This window comes from Emys orbicularis, chromosome 1 (genome assembly GCF_028017835.1).
Source record: "Emys orbicularis isolate rEmyOrb1 chromosome 1, rEmyOrb1.hap1, whole genome shotgun sequence".
Classification (NCBI taxonomy): domain Eukaryota; kingdom Metazoa; phylum Chordata; order Testudines; family Emydidae; genus Emys; species Emys orbicularis.
The window spans coordinates 24,725,864-24,744,916 of NC_088683.1; the positions used below are offsets into that span (position 1 = coordinate 24,725,864).

Sequence of the window (19,053 nt, forward strand, 5' to 3'; positions counted from 1 at the left end):
TCTTAGAATTTATGCACGCTTTTACATCTGCAAAGCTTTTTACAAACATTAACTAACTAACCCTCAGAACAATTGTGCGAGGTTCTGTTTGTGTAAGGTCTTATTAGGGTCTCCAACATAAATATAGGTTATTAACGTCATGATCACATATCTAATGCTGCGTGTTTGCAGACATCTGATGTCTATGATTGTCATAGGCATGGTCACAGATCTGAACCCCATTTGTTGGACAGATAACCTCAGACAAGCTTTGTCTCAACTGGGGAGAGTGGGCTTGTCTGTGCATCACTCAGTAGGTAAAAATGACAAACTTGATCAATTGCCCCTGGCCTTCTTTAACTCAATGAATAGACCGTAGAGTCTTCTGCTTTGAGAAGCTAAGGACATAAATTCTATTTCAGATAAGATATATGTTGTTAGCTAATGAACCACATTCTAGGTCTGAATCTGACTCGTGCGCACTGCTTCCACACTTGTGTAACTACACCAGGGCCGGCTCCAGGGTTTTGGCCGCCCCAAGCAGCCAAAACAAAACAAAACAAACAAAAAAGCCGCGATCGCAATTGCGATCTGCGGCGGCAATTCGGCGGGAGGTCCTTCGCTCCCAGGCGGAGTGAGGGACCGTCCGCCGAATTGCCGCCGAATACCTGGACTTGCCGCCCCTCTCCGGAGCCGCCGCCCCAAGCACCTGCTTGAGAAGCTGGTGCCTGGAGCCGGCCCTGAACTACACTGACCTCAGTGGTATTGCCCCTGATTTTCACCACTGTAAATGGGATCCAGAATCTCTGTGGCTATGGATTGTTACAAATGTTTCAGTGCAATTGTTTTGATTCAGAATGTAATGGTAGTTGGATCAAATCCTAATTTAATGTTCCATGTGAGTAAGGTTATCAGAATCTGATCCTGGATCACTGTACTTTTATCCTATGATAAAACACCATATGGTATATATTGCTGGTCTCGGTCCTTGAAATAAAGCACCAACAAGACCAAATTCAAAATTGAGTGGATACTTTGAGAGTCACCTTTCAAAAGCACTCTGCTCCCAACAGCTCCAAGACCCTGATTCATCAATCCACCCCTATTCAGCAAAGCACTTATGTTTAGCTTTGAGCATTAAGGCTTTTGGGATCATATTGGACTAGCAACTGAGCATGAGCTCCCAGGATAATGCTGTGGCAAAAAGGGATAACGTGATCCTTAGTTTTTCAAAAAGGCGACTGAGAGATGACTTTACTATAGTGTTTCAGTACATTTATGGGGAGCAACTACAAAGTACTAAAGAGATCTTTAACTTATCAGGGAAAGGTATAACAAGAACTTGTAGCTGAAAGCTGAAGCCAGACAAATTCAAATTAGAAATTAAGCACAAATTTTTAACAGTGAGGGTGATTAACCACTGGAAAAAACTCCCAAGGGAAGTGGTAGATTCTTCTAGCCTTAAATTCTACACATCTTTGAAAGCATTGTAACTTCAACTCCAGTGGGACTTAAACATTTGCCTAATGTTAAACACATGATTAAATGCTTTCATGAGTTAAGGTCCTGCTGAGAAGAATGGGAGAAGATGGGTCCTGAGCACATTTGAAAATTTGATCCTTTTATTTATGTGTCTAAATAGGGGCAGTTGTGTATTGAGTTCATTTGAAAATCTGGCCCAGAATGTGTAAATGCTAGTTTTACTATGACCAACCTTAAATATGATGGGTCCGACCCTGCTTCCATTGAAGTCAGAGACTAAATTCCCATTGAAGTCAATGGGATAAGGATGGGGCCCTAAATTTTGAGGTTTGAAAGTCAAGCTAGAGCAATTACTCAACAGCTGTGTTCTTTCTTTCTCACAGAGGATGTATTTCTCCTAGAAACAGATAACCCTAGAACAACACTGGTGTATGGAATTTTTACAACATCAAGGTAATTTTGAAGATTTGTAAAGGCAGCCTCTGTGAGCGGCCTCAGTTCCAATTCCATATAAACACAGACAGAGGTATTTTGTGTCAAGGCAATTGGGATTGAATGCATTACTAATATATCCTGCAACTATCATTGCCACCTAGGAGACGTCCTTTCAATCCTGCTTATTCTCATCAACTAGAAGCACAATTACTTGTGATCTCTGTTGGAGCTGTACTCATTGTGCCAAATTGATCCCTGGTGCATATTCAGTACAACTATACCTGAGATAAATTTCCCCTCTGCTCCCAGCTTTCTAAAAAATATATTGAGAAAATGTTTCCTGTTGTCTCCATATGTTTATTAGATAGCGGGGAAGAACAAGGACATAGTGTGTGATTGACTTCAGTGGCAACTGAGGATTCTCAGCATCTCATCAGGGGTCCTTAGCACCTGAAACATCAAGCCCAGAATTCCTAAATAAATTCATGCTAATGGTTCCCAGTCTCATAGCTGGCAGGTTATTCCTTATGCCATTGGACTTTGGCTCCCAAAAGGCACACTTATATCCTGTTTGATCAAGTCCTTCCTTAATCACAACCTAAGTCTTCAGATCACTGCAAAACATGGGCACTCCTCATCTCTTGGCAGATAAGGGCCCACCTTGCTATAAGGACAGAATGGATAGTTATTTGAGAAAGTTCAAGATTTCTTGTTAAGTTTGCTGGGACAGTCTTTCTGAGAAACAACAGATACTAACTTTACTTGTATTTTGATGTTTTGGGTTTTTTTGCTCTTGGTTCTTGTCTCAATTATCTGAACAATGGAAATGCCACTGCCTGTCTGTCAATGTATTTCTAATACATACCTCGTGTAGCATTTCAGTGCCTTATATTTCTGTCCAATACCTGGACCTGACCAGTTAGAAGTTTTTTTGTTGAAAAATAGAGTTTTGTTGAAACTGACTTTTTTTTATTTTCTTTCTTTTATGGAAATTTTTTGAATAAAATGAAAAAAAAATCATTTCAGTTGAACATTTTCATGTGAGAAAAAGTCATTTCCTGACCATGTCAACCACCACGATACTATATGCCCCATATATGCCAATTCTCAAGCTTACATATAGCCAGGAAAAGGTAGTCTCATAATATTTAGGTGAGGGGGGAAAAAACCAACCCTGTAGCTTGTAAATAGCTGAGGCTATCTATACTGTATGACTCTTATAGCACAAGAAGAGAAAATGCTGAGGCAATGTTTAGCGATAAAAATCACACTTATGATTATGTTATGGATTCAACATGTCTGAGTTGGAAACTGTTCTATCTAAATCTCATGGTATTCCTGTAGTGGAAATTGGGGTTGAGTTTAGGCACCATATAACCAGACTGAACACTTGGTCTATTCCAGGCCCTCTAGACATTTTCTCACTTTATACAAGGTTTTACTTTTGTCTAGGTTTCTGTTTCCACAAACCACAAGACTTCTGTTTGTTTGTTTTTTCTTTCGATTGAACATGTTGTGTAATTAAATCTAGCAGTCATAATGAATTTCATCTACTAGTACTGCCCATATCTTTTTCACCTCTGCAGACCCCAACCTGAGAACAGTAATTGGAGAAACAGGCTACGAGATAAAAATAATTATAACTTTAACTAAATTATATTGGTCTAAGCTGTGACTGACGTGAATTATTTTTATAGCAGGAACTATTATAAACTAATAAAGGTGCATTGTCTGCAATGATCAAGTGCATCCTTTAAACCTTATCTTATGGCTCCCATGAATACTGGGGAAAACGTCATAAACCAATTGTGAGGAAGAGAGAGTTCAGACAACAGATGTGGTTATAATGCATCTGAGGGCTTTCTCAAGGTAGCACTTGTGGTATAGAGCAATGGTGATTGCTCGGTAATGTCCTGTAGCAGTTACCACATTTTCCTCTTTAGTGATTTTACCTGTTCAGTGCACAACAAAGAGCAATTTTGATTTTCCTCATCTCACACTTAATATTGAGCAAATCTGGAATGTTTGGATGTTCATCTCTGAATAAACATCCAAAGTGTGCCTTCCCCCCTTCCTCTAACACACACATTGCGCCCTTTCACACAGTGGACACAGAAGGGGGCTGTTAATATCACAGCCAATGTCTTAGCTTCTGAAGATCATCTCCTTGACACTGGAGATCATCCTTAATGGAGAGTGCTAGGGGCATGTGCTGGCTGCAAAGTCCCTGGCAATAGTGTTCCACAGCACCAAGGAACCCAGACAGAGCCTCAATGGGCCCCGATTAATGTGAAGGCACAGGGCCTGTGCAATTGGATCCATACTAATCTCCTGGGATCCCTTGAGTTAGTGGGTCAGAACCCTAGTTTAGGATGTGGGAAGGTCAAACCTCACCACTCCTGAGGAAGAATGTATAGGAAACTCTGCAAGGGGAATCTCATGAAGTTTCCTGGCCTCTACGGGGGTGTTTGCATGTAACACCATGATCTGAGCCCATATTAGAACACTGATTACAGTACTCTAACTGCACTTAATTGTGATTATTGTTTTAATGAATGTTCTATCCAGGTGTTTTATAAGGCAGCTATGGGCTCTCATGGGCTGAGGCCAGGAGAGATGTGTTCTGTTTCCAGTTTAACCACACAGAGAATGTCAAATCCTGGTCTCACTGAAGTCATTTCATTGGGAAAAGGTTATGCTCTCATGTGTACAATATAGGGGAAGTGATTTAACCAGTCATCTGTAAAATGGGAATGATAATACTTTCCCCTCTCATTGGGAAGATAGATACTCTTTGTGAGGAAAATGTTACCTAGCCTTACAGGTTAATGCTGTGTATTGTGAGGGTAAATTAATGTGTGCAATGTTCTTTGAGGTCCTTGTATGGAAGATGCTATAGAAGTGCTACATATTATTAAATGTGTTATCTTTACGGGCAATGTTGCATAGTTTCATAGATTCTAGGACTGGAAGGGACCTCGAGAGGTCATCGAGTCCAGTCCCCTGCCTTCATGGCAGGACCAAATACTGTCAAGACCATCCCTGATAGACATTTATCTAACCTACTCTTAAATATCTCCAGAGATGGAGATTCCACAACCTTCCTAGGCAGTTTATTCCAGTGTTTAACCACCCTGACAGTTAGGAACTTTTTCCTAATGTCCAACCTAAACCTCCCTTGCTGCAGTTTAAGCCCATTGCTTCTTGTTCTATCCTTAGAGGCTAAGGTGAACAAGTTTTCTCCCTCCTCCTTATGACACCCTTTTAGATACCTGAACCCTTTGTGATGATGGAAAAGGTTATGTAAGAAATGGCAGATTGTGGTGCAAATATTTTCCTTGTTTTTTCCAGCTCTGTATTTAAAGGTTCAGCAGTGTGTGTGTATCACTTGTCTGAGATCCAAACAGTGTTCAATGGACCCTTTGCACATAAGGAAGGTCCTAACCACCAGCTAATTCCATATCAGGGCAGAATTCCATATCCACGACCTGGCACAGTAAGTACAAAAGATGTTTATGCAAGTCAGGCTTGGCAACTAATTGTCTTTGTTTAATGTAATGAAATATCATAAAATTGGTGCTAAAGCACAGACTATAAATTATATCTAAAGTTAGTTGTAATTCAATCTATCTGCCTGTCTACTTATTTATCTATCATGCACATCACTATAATACCTGAGAACTATTAAAATTATTAAAAAATCAATCTCTCTCTCGCTTGCTCTTTCTGTCCAGCAGGTAGAAGTAAATTATTTCATTAGATGTCTGTTATTTTTTTAAGAGCATGTGTATATTTGAGAGAGTGAAAGAAAGAAACAAAGGAAGATGAGGGGCTAGTAAGAGAAGCCAAGTTGAAGAGTTTTATATTTCACCCTGATCATTCTTGCCTCTTATAGTATCGAGTTCTATATTTTAGGTCCAATGCCCATAAAAGTCTGTCTCCTGCGCTCATGAATCTTCCCCAATTTTCAACAGTTTCATTATTCCAATGGAACATTGAGTAGCTGTGGTGGGAGGTCATGGTTGCTGAGGGAGAGAGTGTCTCAATTGACTATGCCAATCCCATGGACGGTATTGAGAGTTAGAAAACAGTCCTTGAAATGGACTGTGTGACGGATGAGAGGCCATGATAATCTTTTCACAGCAACCTGTGTCGCTGCTTCTTTTTGTACCAGTCGGAGCTCTCTCAGGGCTTTGTTTCAAGATATAATGAGATTCAATAATCAGCCTGGAGATACTGAATGCATAGAACAACATGGCCAGGTCTATGCCTCAAATCTTGTAAGGATTTTTTATAAAATTGGATTGTGCCCTTTTTTGTACAGGTAATGTATAGAGAAGGCCTGCAGTAAAAAAAAAAAAAAAAAAAAAAAAAAAATCCCAAAACACCCCCTCCCCGGAAAACTGCTTGAATTTTACTTCAGAAATATCAGGAGTCTTCTATTTTTACTGAAGGGTCTATGGAGGTTCTCTGAGATGTTTATTCTAAGACCTGGCATCTTAACTGAAGAGTTGCACTGTTGTATCTTTAACTAAAAAAAGCCTTTCTCTAAACTGTTCGATATTCACCTGAGTTAAATAGTTGCTCCTTATGTCATAAAGAAGAAAAAAGGACTCCCACCTTTCCCACCACCTCTTTATTTATTTTAACGTTTCCCTGTCACAACAAGACCCTTTAACCACATGTCCATGTAACAGTCCTGCAAATATTATACCCTCTCTTAGTGCTTGCTCCTCTGCCTGAGGAAATGGGATAGGCAAGTGCCTACTATGCCCACCGTGAGTAGCTGTCATTAGTAATGAAACTCTTTGTGGGCTACAGATCAGACAGGCTCCAATCCCTGTACAGGCCTCAGGGGACTTTGTAGCCTTGTCAGGCAACCCTGTGCACTGTGGCTTAAACTGTCCCATGCTGTTCTCCTCTCCAGAAAAACCCTCATACTCTGTTCATAACTCTAGAAGCATCTGCTTGTTGTATCATATTTGTGATGAACATCTCAGCTCTTAGATATTGGCACCATAGCAACCTTTCATTGTTTCTGAATTGACAAATGAAAATACCTTTATTAGCGATGATCATTCATGCGGTTAATTACCTATGAGAGCATTGTAGATAAACTTAGAACTGAAGCATAATAGCTGATAATGGTGGTGACAAAAACACAGAAATTGATTAGCCCAGTATAATATAACAGTAGTGATTGTGTAACACCGACAGACCCCGGTTGTCAGCGGGCAGGATTGAATTGGGGACCTCTGGAGCTTAGTGCATGAGCCTCTACATCTTTCTCTCTCTCTAAGTGGTCCCAGTGCCACTAGATGGGACAGAACACCACGCCCAGGAGGTGTGTGGGTTACAACTACACCTGGGATTTGCAAAAATAAAAGTCCCAGGGACAAGAGAAATGTAATTCTTTGTAGCTTTGGGAATATCAGTTCAGCCTCTTATGATATTACTGGCTGTCAGATTTAGGCCTTTCATATCACAAAATCGTTTCAGAGTTTGTTAATAAATACCTGATGTTCCGCTGTGGTTGAATGGTAGCATTCTTGCTTGTGATTAATTCAAACAGTCTTAATCGCCTGAGTTCACTGTTGCTTTAATTTTACTGTTTATGAAAATATAAAATAAATGGCTCATTTAACCAGGAAGTTTCATGCTCTGGTGATTAGTCACATTTCAGTGTTTCTTGCTGCTTCAGGAGTATTGTATCTATGTATTTTTTCAACCACTGCCATGTTATTCTTGGTTCATCTTATGAAGGCTTGTGAAGTATTCCAAATGGGGCTAAACACAGTAAGGGATCAGGCAGCACAAAGGAAAGGAACATTTAACTTAGAATTGGGCTTTACATAGTGGCAAAAATTGTCTAAAGTTATCAGATATGCTGATGGGCTCTGAGTTTGAAGGATCCTGAGAAGAAAGATTCTTGGGGATTGTTATGGACACCTCAGTATTTGCATTAGTTCAGTGTGAAGCTGCAATGAAAAGAAAAGCCAGAAAGATGGTTTGGTACATTAATAAAGAAAGGCGAAAATAGATAGTATAATATAAGGACATGATTAGTGACAAAACTGGAATGTTAAAACCAAAGCTCTGCACATTTCTAGGGGATTGGAGAGTTGGATCTTAATCTTCCGACTGGAACTCGTCCCTATATTTTTTCTTCGGGTCAAATCCAAACCTCAAGTAGCCGGGTAGTAGTTCAGAGAAGGCCATGAGAACAGCTATCCAAATCACCCCATGTTGAGCGTTCAGCCAAATTTTCCCCCTTATGCTGCCAGTTTTTCCAAGACAAGACATGACTGGACTCTAATATTCTTTCCCCAAGACTCTCCAAATTCTTCTACACAAAAGTCTTTTAACAAGCCATTACACAAACACACAAGGAAGCGTGTCACTGATTTTCCATTGTCATGTCAGCCAATTCCCATGGTACCTCCATTGTTCTGCATAATCCAATCCAGTTCAAATCAGGACAATAATCTCATCAAATTTGACTAAACTCTGCATCCTTATCATGTGAAACTGCCTTATCCTCTCATCTGTTCCCCTGATGCTTCTCCGCAAACCACCCTACTTCATCACAGTCACTAAACAAAACATTTTCTGACATGAGATTTCTGTAGCTTATCTCTGCTCTTCTCCATTGGCAGAAGCTTCTGTCTCTGACATCATGGAAGGATTAAGGGTTAAATTCTATTTCCCACTGAAGTCAGTGTAGGTGCAGCGCCTTTGAAAATATGACCACTTTTATTTAGAAGCTTAAATGTATATTCAGATGCCTACTTTTGGGCATCCAAGTTCAAAAAGTTTGGCCAAAATGCATTCTGGGTTAGGAGCCCCTTTCCTGCTGAACATCAATATTAGTCACTGCCAGGATGCTAGATCAGAAGGACAAGCAATCTGACCCAATACGGCAAATCATATGTTCCACTTGCGTAAATAGATCTTTCAAATTAAACATTTTGATATAAATGCACTTACAATCAGCCAAAATGCTGTAACTGTAAACATCACAAATGCTTCAGCATAGCTTAAATGGAATTAAATAAAGTAATGCATTCGCTAGGCCACCGTCAGGCTCTGCAGTCTTTGGCTGCCCCTTTACTACATACCAATCATTTCTTATTTCTTCCACAAACTAAAATTACTTATGGAAAAACTTTTATGACATAATTGGCAGCTTCCTACTACATTCAGAGCTGTTTAAGGGTTGTTTCCATTATCCAGACTTTACAGAAATATTTTTGTACCCATAGCTTGTTGAAGAATGTACTATAAACCAAAGGGTTCCTCTCTTCCTTTAGTTCATCTCTAATGTGTGGGGCTATCCCAGCAGGCTTGTGGGTGCAAAATGTACTGTGAGTGCAGTCACCATATGGTTAAATCATCTGTAGGGTGGTGAGTGCAGCAGAGGTACACTCAACTCTCTGAGGAAGGGAACAGCTCATGTTGTTCTTCAGTGACTTCTCTGTTTGGCAGCGAATAGACACAAGCGATGAAGCTTTCTGAGTCCAGTCCTTCATGGCTAAAGGAATAATTTTCATGACATGGGTTTTTAGGTTGGTAATAGAGGCAATGAACTGGTCCAAGAAGGATGTCTGGGACATGCCTGAAACAACTATCTAATTATCCAGCTGCAATTCATGAGGATTTATATGCCAGGGTGGGAATAAATAGGGACAGTTGAATCTGGGAATACACAGGAAGATGGCCTAGGATCTGTGAGGCAGGAAGGTGGGGAACATACGAACGGCCATACTGGGTCAGACCAAAGGTCCATCCAGCCCACTCTCCTGTATTCCAGCAATGGCCAATGCCAGCTGCTTCAGGGGGGATGAACAGAAGAGGCAATTATCGAGTGATCTATCCCGTTGTCCACTCCCAGCATCTGGGAAATCTGGTCTAGAAGACAGAAAAGGTACCTGTCTTCTAAGGAAGGAGTGCAAGGACAGGTGATATTGGTCTAGGATGCAGGTGGGGAGGGGGCTCTCTGACATAGATCTGGGAGTGCCTTTGAATTTTGGGGTGCCTTGCCAAGAATCACCTTACTTGGAGCCCTCAAAAGCCTGTAGCCATCCCTGTTTGTCAGTGCTAGTGACAACTTTCTGAAATTTGCCCTGTGTTTCCTGGAAAATGAAAGGCCCATGAGCTGCAGAAAGCCAATAGAGTTCTAGAGCAGCAGGAAGTGAAGGAGTTGGCTGGGGCTGAGAGAAGTCCCTGCACAGCACAGATTTCTATATTGGAGTTGATTTCTCCTCTCCCTGTCTTCTTTCCCACATTTCCCCTGGATACTCACAGCCTGTCAGCTCTCTAAGACTGGAATTACTCCCCTGTGAGTACCCAAGGGGACTGATAGATCACAGGATTGATCAATGGGATGGTTCTTCATTCAATGTAAAGAAAGGGCTAGAGTTGGGTGGGACTCTGTTATCCCAGATTGCTGCGGGGGGAGGGGCAGGAGGGAACCTGTCCCTAATAACACCTCTCTCTATGGGGTCTTCCCATCTCTATTCCACCAACCACAAAATATTGTTTCTTTGTAGGGGGGATGAGCCATCTGCCCCTGGGGTCCTTTCATTGTCTCACAATCAAGGAATGAAGGTGAAAGGCAGGGAAGTTCTGCTGTCTTTGTCCCAAAGTTGTACAGACATTGAGTGAGAACTCTCACTTTAGGATGCTAGAGGAATCTTTGAGCTCAGTGCATCTCTGTTGTTATTACCAACATCCATTTGGCACACTTGGAATCAAGCTAGGGTGTGGGGACCGTTACTGGCAGGTGTGCAGTACCTAATCTGGGCAATAACCTTCACAACTGGCAGGGCCGGCTCTAGGGTTTGGGCCGCCCCAAGCAGCCACAAAAAAAAAAAAAAAAAAGCCGCGATCGCGATCTATGGCGGCAATTCGGCGGAAAATCCTTCGCTCCGAGCGGGAGTGAGGGACTGTCCGCCGAATTGCCACTGAATAGCTGGACCTGCCGCCCCTCTCCGGAGTGGCCGCCCCAAGCACCTGCTTGCCAAGCTGGTGCCTGGAGCCGTCCCTGACAGCTGGATAGCTTGGAAAATTTGTGGGGCTTTGGAGGACAGGGTCATTGTAAGGCCTTTTCCTAGCACTCTACAGAAAGCTACAGATTCTTCTGACAAACCCCTGGCTCAGAATTTACCTGTCAAATGTCTCTTCATGCCTTGATGAGATATAGGGTCAAATCCTGACCTCCTCACATTTTACAGGGCCCTGAAAGCAGCAGAACTCCAGAGCTAGATGAACTGCACAGAAGCTGCCTTGTAAACCCTGTGCTATGCAGCAGTGTATTGTGGGTGACTCTTCCAATGGTAACATAGATAGGTGCAGGGCAGGGGTGTGGCCATGTCACTTGTTTACATGAGTTGTGTGCAGCAGGCCGAAATTTGAGCCTGATTCAGGAAAACACGTAAACACATTATTAGCTTTCAGTAGTGCTTTCAACCCAAGTTAACTGACCTGGCTGGGCGTGTGGGTTAAAGCCCAGATACTGTTTCCATTCGGGCTGGGTACCTACCCACTTTGCAGTAAGGATGCAGGCTAACTCACCTGTGGGCTGAGGGTGGGTGTAATACCTCCAGTGCCTTCCACCTGTCTCATTGTCTGCCCAGTTCTCTCACGAGTCACTGGGAAAGAAACACAGCATGGCTCAGCTTATTGCACCAGAAGTCCTAGTGAAATACACACGTGAGCACAGAACCAGTGAGGACACAGTAACACAGGAATGGCTTTGCAGTGTGGCTCCTCACACTGGAGTTAGGCTACCCTAGGTACTCATGTAGAGTCTCAAAGGATCTGGGAAGGCTCCTTGCATTTTCTCCCTTCTTGTGCATTTGCACAGGTTTTGTCCAAATCTAGCCCTATGTGCACTGAACAATTATAACATACAGCAGAGGTAGGTACCTAGTTAGGCATCTAAATATACCTATTGGCCTTTACATCCATTTTTGTACTACACAGAGGCAAGATCTTTGTATCTTTCCCCTTACCATTCTTTGCAGTGAGAACTTTGGGAGCTCAAGGAATGCAAAAATAAGGCCCCCCAAGCATGGAGCATTGCCATCAGCCTAGCTTTTAACAACACACAAATATGTTTGTTTGTTTTGTCCCAAGTGAGGGCGGTTTATAGACATAGTTATTAGAGTACAGCTTTTCCATTATATAAATATAATCATTTTCACATGGAGTATGAAGTGTTTTTTCAAAAAATGTTACCATGTCGCCTGAACATCTGTCAATGTTTGTGGATAGATTGAAGACAAAATATCCTTGATAGATGCTATGCATTGTTAAGCATTATTATGAATGCTTCCTCACAGTGTCCTGGAGGAGCCTTTACACCCAACATGCGGACAACCAAGGAATTCCCCGACGACGTTGTGACCTTTATTAGGAATCACCCCTTGATGTTCAATCCCATTTACCCAATACACAAAAGGCCATTAATCATTCGGACAGGAACAGACTACAAGTATACAAAGATAGCAGTGGACCGAGTTAATGCTGCTGACGGACGATACCATGTCTTATTTCTTGGAACAGGTAAGCTGCACTTAACAGCAGATATGCATGGAATTATTTTATTTATTTATCTTTCATGTACTGCATTGTAGTTTTTAGTCAACTCCAAACCTTGTACAGCCTATTGTCTTCACAAGTGCTTATTAAAACATAATTACTATCTATACAAATATGTCTTAAGAGCTATAATCAGAACAAAAATACAAAGAAAATAAAATGAATATTTATTGTAAAAAATAGAATGGTTCTCATCAGCGACAAAAGCCAACTTTGTTGTGTGCAATGTATGGTCTAGATTTACTCACCCTGAGTAGCATCATACCCATGAGTAGTACCATTAACTTTCATGGATTAATGTACTATTTTCCAGGAGTAGGAATATGGGAATCTGACATTGTATTATTACTAATTGCAATCATCGTATGAGGTAAGCTGCCTGTGAAAAGAATGGTAACTTGGCCAGAAAGTTACAGGGGCAGAAATAACAACTTCACAGTAATGTAAAAATATAGAGGGTTTTAGCAAATAGAAAAGGGCAAACTGTAGTTCTAGTGGGACTGTGTTGTAGGACTTTCTAAGTCTGATTCAATGATTACAAATATTTCCTTTATAACATAACAAACCAAATTCTGCTCTCAGTTACACCAGTGTGAATCTGTAGCAATTCCATTGAAGTCAATGGATGTCCTGAACTGACCCCAGTGTAATTGACAAGTCTAGTGATTTTCATTAAGAACTGTAAGGTTAGAGGATAGTGATCCAATTTACTTTTCAAATTTATTGGGACATGATTGGAATTGTAGAGAACAATCAATCAGTGTCAGGGAAATTGACTAAAGTAGATGATCTAGGGCTGGATCCTGAAAGCCCTCTGCATCTGGAACTGCCATTGACTTAGTGGGGGGCTGTGCTTGTGAAGGGCTTGGGGACTGGAGCTCTGATAAACTACAATCCAGTCTTCTTGATTCTGTTTGTTAGCACAGAGCAGTTTCAACTAAAAATAAGGCAGATAATCCTATGAGAACAGGTTTGTCTCTGAACATCAGACAAGTCTTATAGAGATGTGGAACTACTGTTTCTGCCAACAAACTACCATTTAGACCACATGGGTTTGGGAATTACCATCCTTGTATTAGACTCAGGAAGCCAAGGCTAAAAATCTTTCAAATCGCCAGACTTTTATGAGGAGGGGATTAAAAGAAACTCTCTTCACTCTTCTTAAAGCAAGTCCCCAACCACCAAAGGAAATAAGAATACAGAAAAGCTCTGTTATTGTTCCCATGGCAAACCATCACCAAGGGCCTCCATTCACTATGTCATGATTCATCAGAATGACACTCACTCTCTCTAGTGGCTAGTGTACATCATTATAAGGCATGGCAGTGATAGAAGATGCATAGAGCTTTGGGTATTGAATTACAGTAAGAATTTAGTGAGCTTTGGATCTGGGCACTTTTATTTTTCTTGGCCATCTGATGCAAAATTAGTTTTAAAATTGCCTTAAGGTCTCTTGGCTTTCTTTAGTTGTCAGGTCATCAGACTAAATAAGAAACTAATTACTAATTAAGACACTTTTTTTCCTAGCAAGTATCAGCGTTACTAGTAGGCCTAGTGAATCCAATGACAACCCGGGACCTTTGGATCCTTCAGGGTTTAATTTGACACAGTAGGTGCTATATTGCCTTTCCTATGGAAGAAGCAAAGAAGGGTGCTGTGCATGCTACTGTGGAAATCTCTAGAGGAACGCTTATACGTGCCCTCCCTACTTATTGTTCACATAGATTAGCATCAGCCATGTCTAAACAAACAAACAAAAAAATCTTGGTCTTCTACCAGCATAGCTTCTCCGTGCCAATTCACTGTTTTTAACCACACAAATACTTTGGCATGCAAGAATAGAGCTTTCAAATGAACATTTAAATGTCAGTATAGTTTTTAAACTAGTATCATTTGTCTAAACATACGATTTTTTTTAACTAGAGGAAAAAATACAGCTAAAGATTAATTAAGAAGCCAAGCCATATAAGTCTCCAGCTAACACAAGGTACATGTTATATCAGTTACAAAATATGTAGTAGTAATAATAATGAATAATGTGCTGTACATATAAAGTGCCTTACATTTTTGAAGCTTTGGACAATAATGATATTTAGCATTTCAATGGTTCTTTCCATCTCAGGTACTCAAAGCACTTTACTAACTTTATTAAACTGAAACTCATTAATGATGTCACAGGTTTTAATGATGAACAATAACTTAGGACCCAATCCAACTTGAGTCAATAAAAATACTCCCAGTGACTTGAAGTGGGAGTTGGATCAAGTCTCAAAGTCAACTACTGAATATTAGCAAATTACTCCTCATCAAATTCCATTAAGGGGAATAAGTACAGGCAACCTCATTGTATAGCTTGGTTAGGCGTCACAGAGAGCAGCTAAGTGACTCAGCCATGGATAAACAATGAGCGGGTGGCTCATTAAAGGTACTAAATTACCTGGGCTGGTTATATGTGTTTGTTTTCGTTCTATAATCTGCCAGCACACCCTCCTTGCAGGACTTCTAACCCTATGGTTCTATGATTCTATGAAATCCAATATAGTGCACTATCTCAAAGAGTTAAGATTAGAGCCACAACTACTGAAATAATAGACTTGATGTCCTGTGATATGTACTATTTATAATTTCTGCTAGTCTATTTTTTTTGGACGTTACAATTCCTGGGTGATGCAGAGATTCTTCCTAAGATGCTAATAGCTTCATAGCCCTGCCGTAAAATAAACAGATATGACATAGGTACAGTGCCTCTCAACCCTTGTAAATACAAATGATCGAGTTTCTGTCTCTGTGAGGAAAGACTCTTTACCCTTTTCCTTGGCTCTGTGCTTTCTGTGAGACTCAGGAGGATTCGATAAAGATATTAACAGTCAGAAGAAATGCAGAGGGGGTTTCCTTTTATGTAAGTTCATCCTGGAAAATGCAAAACACACATTGTATAACAGAGTTTCATTTGATAATTTCTTGGGAGCCCTGAGCCCCTCAGCAGTGGAGAATGGGATTTGTCACCTGGTGACAATTACACTCAGTCTCTGAAGCTTAGTTACTGCTGCTGAACTGAGATGTTGCCAGTCACGTCTGTCACTGTCAGTGACCTGTCTCATGCTGCAAATTGGAGTGTTTTATGTCTTGCCAGATGCAGAGCACAAAAAATGTTTAGCTTCCCCCCTCCTCCTCCTTGAGAGTCTCAGTAGTAAATCAGTTCCTGAGTGCAAATGAACGATAACAAAAGTAGCTCTAGGAACCCCTGTATTTTTCATCATGTAGCCATGGCACAGGAAGGGTACAGACAGCCATGTCTTTTTTTACATTAACGTGAAATAAATGTAATATTTCCTTTGCTCCCCCAGCCAGGCATGTCAAACTCACTGTAACTGTTCCTGGCCAAGAGTTAATTTCAGTACAGTACTTCTTTTCTAAGCTACATGACTAGTGAAATAAATCCCATAGACTGACATTGTTCTTTAAACATTACACACAGCTTTTCTAATGATAACGATCTCGCATTTACGCTGTGCCTTTCGTCCTGAAGAATCCCAAAGCACTTTACAAAACCTGCCAGCCTGATGCGAAGGCTTGACACGATGGGGATCTCTACATACACCACTGAAATGGAGGTGCCTCGTGGGGTGAAAAGCAGCAACTGTTTAGCGGTAGATAGACAAGTGTAGAATACCTTATCATCCCAATAGAAACCACAGCTGTAATTAGCTGGTCATAGTGTAATTACCCATTTGCATATTTGACAACGACAATGAGGCTAATACCCTTTCCTCTATGTCGTCTGGTCAAGACCTTGGATTTAGATCTCTTCTTCACTTACTCTGCTTCTCCGCTTGTCTAGTTTTGCAGCTCATAAAGCATTTCATTTCCCTTGCATTTTATTTTAATTACATTACTCCATGTCTCAAGCCTCCAAATTCTCCACTTTATCCCCTGGTAAGTTGTTTTCCATTTGTTTAAGAAAAGCAGCAAAGCAGCATGCAGGCATTTTCTTGAGATTAATATTTATTTTTTAAGTTTGCAACCTATCACTTGCACTTCCAAAGTCTTTGTACAGAGTGCACCAGATTGTGCAATCCTTGGACTCTACATGCTTTCTTTATTGTTGTTACTGTTATGAAAATATTTAAATATCCGCGTCAGGTTCAGGCACATTCAGCAATCACTGGCCATCCTTAAGAACTTTCTCGGCTCCTGTAAGGCATGATGTCATGCAGCTTTTGAAAAGGGGGCTAAATTACTACTGTAGACGGTGTTTCAGATTTCAGGATGATTTAGCACAGTTTCATATGTTTAAGTTGGGCCGTGTGCATGTGGTTTTGTCTCCAGCGTCTACTGTTGTGTGTGTTTGTTCAGTGTTTCTAATTATCTTTCCTTCTCTCGTCCAATTGTTTGAACCCTTCATTTGAAAGACTGGTTGCACTTAGCACTTTCAGAGCATGAGGTTAAAATATGGATGCCACATATGTGACTAAATCCCTGGAGTACTTGCTTTTTCAGTGTTACATGATGGCTGTCTTTTTCGAAGACTAACTCTCACTAACAACAGTAGTATCCAGCAATGGAATAACCCATAACATGTAATGAACTACAGATTGTTACAGAGCTAGATAATCTGGTCAGAAAAGCAAGCATTAAATTCACTAGTTTGAGTTCTGTCTTTGCACTCTGGAAGAAGGTTTTATACAAGAGTGATACCAAAGGCAGCCTGGTTCCCCGGTCCGCTCAGGCATATTGAGCGAATCATTTGAAGTGTTATGATGATCATCTCCTCCAAAGCTTTTTTACCCTTACAGCCATTTTAGGAGTTGCAAATTCCCCCCCAAGGTCTGTATCCTGAGATCCCTACTCAGTTCTTACTCAAAGTGAGTAAAGATCTAAGTAGTTAGCCCAGTAATTCTTTGCACTTACGAATTGCTCTTTGGGAGAGACCTCAAAATGCTTTACAGTCTGTTCATTAAGTTTCACAGCAAGACTGTAAGCTGAGCAAGTATTATATCCATTTCAAGATGGGGTAAACTGAGACATAGAACAGTTAAGTAACTTTGACCAGGCCATGCAGCAAAACAGTGACAGAGCCAGAAAGAGAGAGCCCTGTCAGTCCTTAGCTTTAACTGCTAAGCAGTACAATCATTCGTCTCAGAATTTCACGTGCTGTCCCATGACTGAAAGGGTTTCACACAAAGAGAGTTTGGGCATCATGGACAACTTATTCTTTTCTTTTTATTTATTTATTTCAAGTCAATGTAATGCTTATGAAATGTGCCCAATCAACGACCTTAAGGCATGAGTTCACAGACTCCATCTGCCCCTGCTACAGGTACCACCAGGGCAAAAGCACTACAGGTTTTCTCACGCTGCCCCACCAATCTTCCTCGTGCTTCAACATGAGGGACCCCCTCAAAGGAGGAGACCTCTCCGTAAGATGTTTAGCACGGTAGCAGTTAGTGTCAACTGTGATGGTGGTTTTGATGATGTGGACAGCCAGCCCTTTGATTTGTTGTTTTTTTCTGGGATTGTTGTTTGTTTGTTCTAAGTCTTTCTTTGAAGTTGGCAATACTGAGCTACAATGGTCATTGTGGAAAAGAACGGTTGGTGGTAATTTGGAAAGAGAGATGTAAACTCAAATCTCTTCTGTTCAATCCACTGTATTTCAGCCAAACAGATCTGCAATAGATATCAGTATTCATTATTTTTTACCTCCTTTGTTATACACTGTGGGCCAGGTCATCAGCTGGTGTAAGCAGGCATAGCTCAACTGGCTTCTACAGGAATCTGCTGATTTGCACCACCGGAGGAGCTTGCACCTTATTTATTTTTTCATTCACGTTGTCATAGACTCATAGACTCATAGACTTTAAGGTCAGAAGGGACCAATATGGTCATCTAGTCTGACCTCCCGCATGATGCAGGCCACAAAAGCTGACCCACCCACAACAGAATCCTCCAGCCTGCGACCCCTGCCCTATGCTGCGGAGGAAGGCGAAAAACCTCCAGGGCCTCTGCCAATCTACCCTGGAGGAAAATTCCTTCCCGACCCCAAATATGGCGATCAGTAGAACCCCGAGCATACAGGCAAGATTCTACAGCCGGACCCTCATTTTACCCGCGATGGCACGTTAATGCCTAATTGACTAAAATCACGTTATCCCATCAAACCATTCCCTCCATAAACTTATCAAGCCTGTTCTCTTCCTCTCTCTGTGTTCCTTTCTTCACAGTCTCTCTCTCTCTCTCTCTGTTTGTTTTCCACTCTGTCTGCTCTCTGCTCAATTTCCAAGCCTAGGGGATGTTTGCTCTTTCTCCTCTTGCTGTTCACTCTTTCCAATCCCTCATAAGTAACAGAAGTGATCCCAGTAACATTTGAGTTCAAGTCAAACTTTGAAACCTGTGTTGTTTGAGAAGGTTTGGCATGAAAGAAATTGCATTCTCTCCATATTTATTATTTGTATTATGGTTGCCCAGAGGCCTCGGTCAGGACAGAGACCCCTAGTGTGCTGAGCACTGTACAAACACAGAGGAAGACATGATCCCCGTGCTGATGTGAGTGTGAAA

The 19,053-nt window shown here is 41.2% G+C and overlaps 1 protein-coding gene across 2 annotated transcripts in view; it reads left to right on the plus strand.

Annotated features, from left to right (window-relative positions):
* SEMA3C (semaphorin 3C) overlaps positions 1 to 19,053 on the plus strand; it is a 156,133-nt gene that overhangs the window by 117,486 nt on the left and 19,594 nt on the right. For both annotated transcript variants that reach the window (XM_065422929.1, XM_065397399.1), the window contains exons 9-11: positions 1,845 to 1,914; positions 5,248 to 5,392; positions 12,240 to 12,462. In XM_065422929.1, the coding sequence (XP_065279001.1) occupies positions 1,845 to 1,914; positions 5,248 to 5,392; positions 12,240 to 12,462 (438 nt within the window). The remainder of the gene's footprint in view (positions 1 to 1,844; positions 1,915 to 5,247; positions 5,393 to 12,239; positions 12,463 to 19,053) is intronic.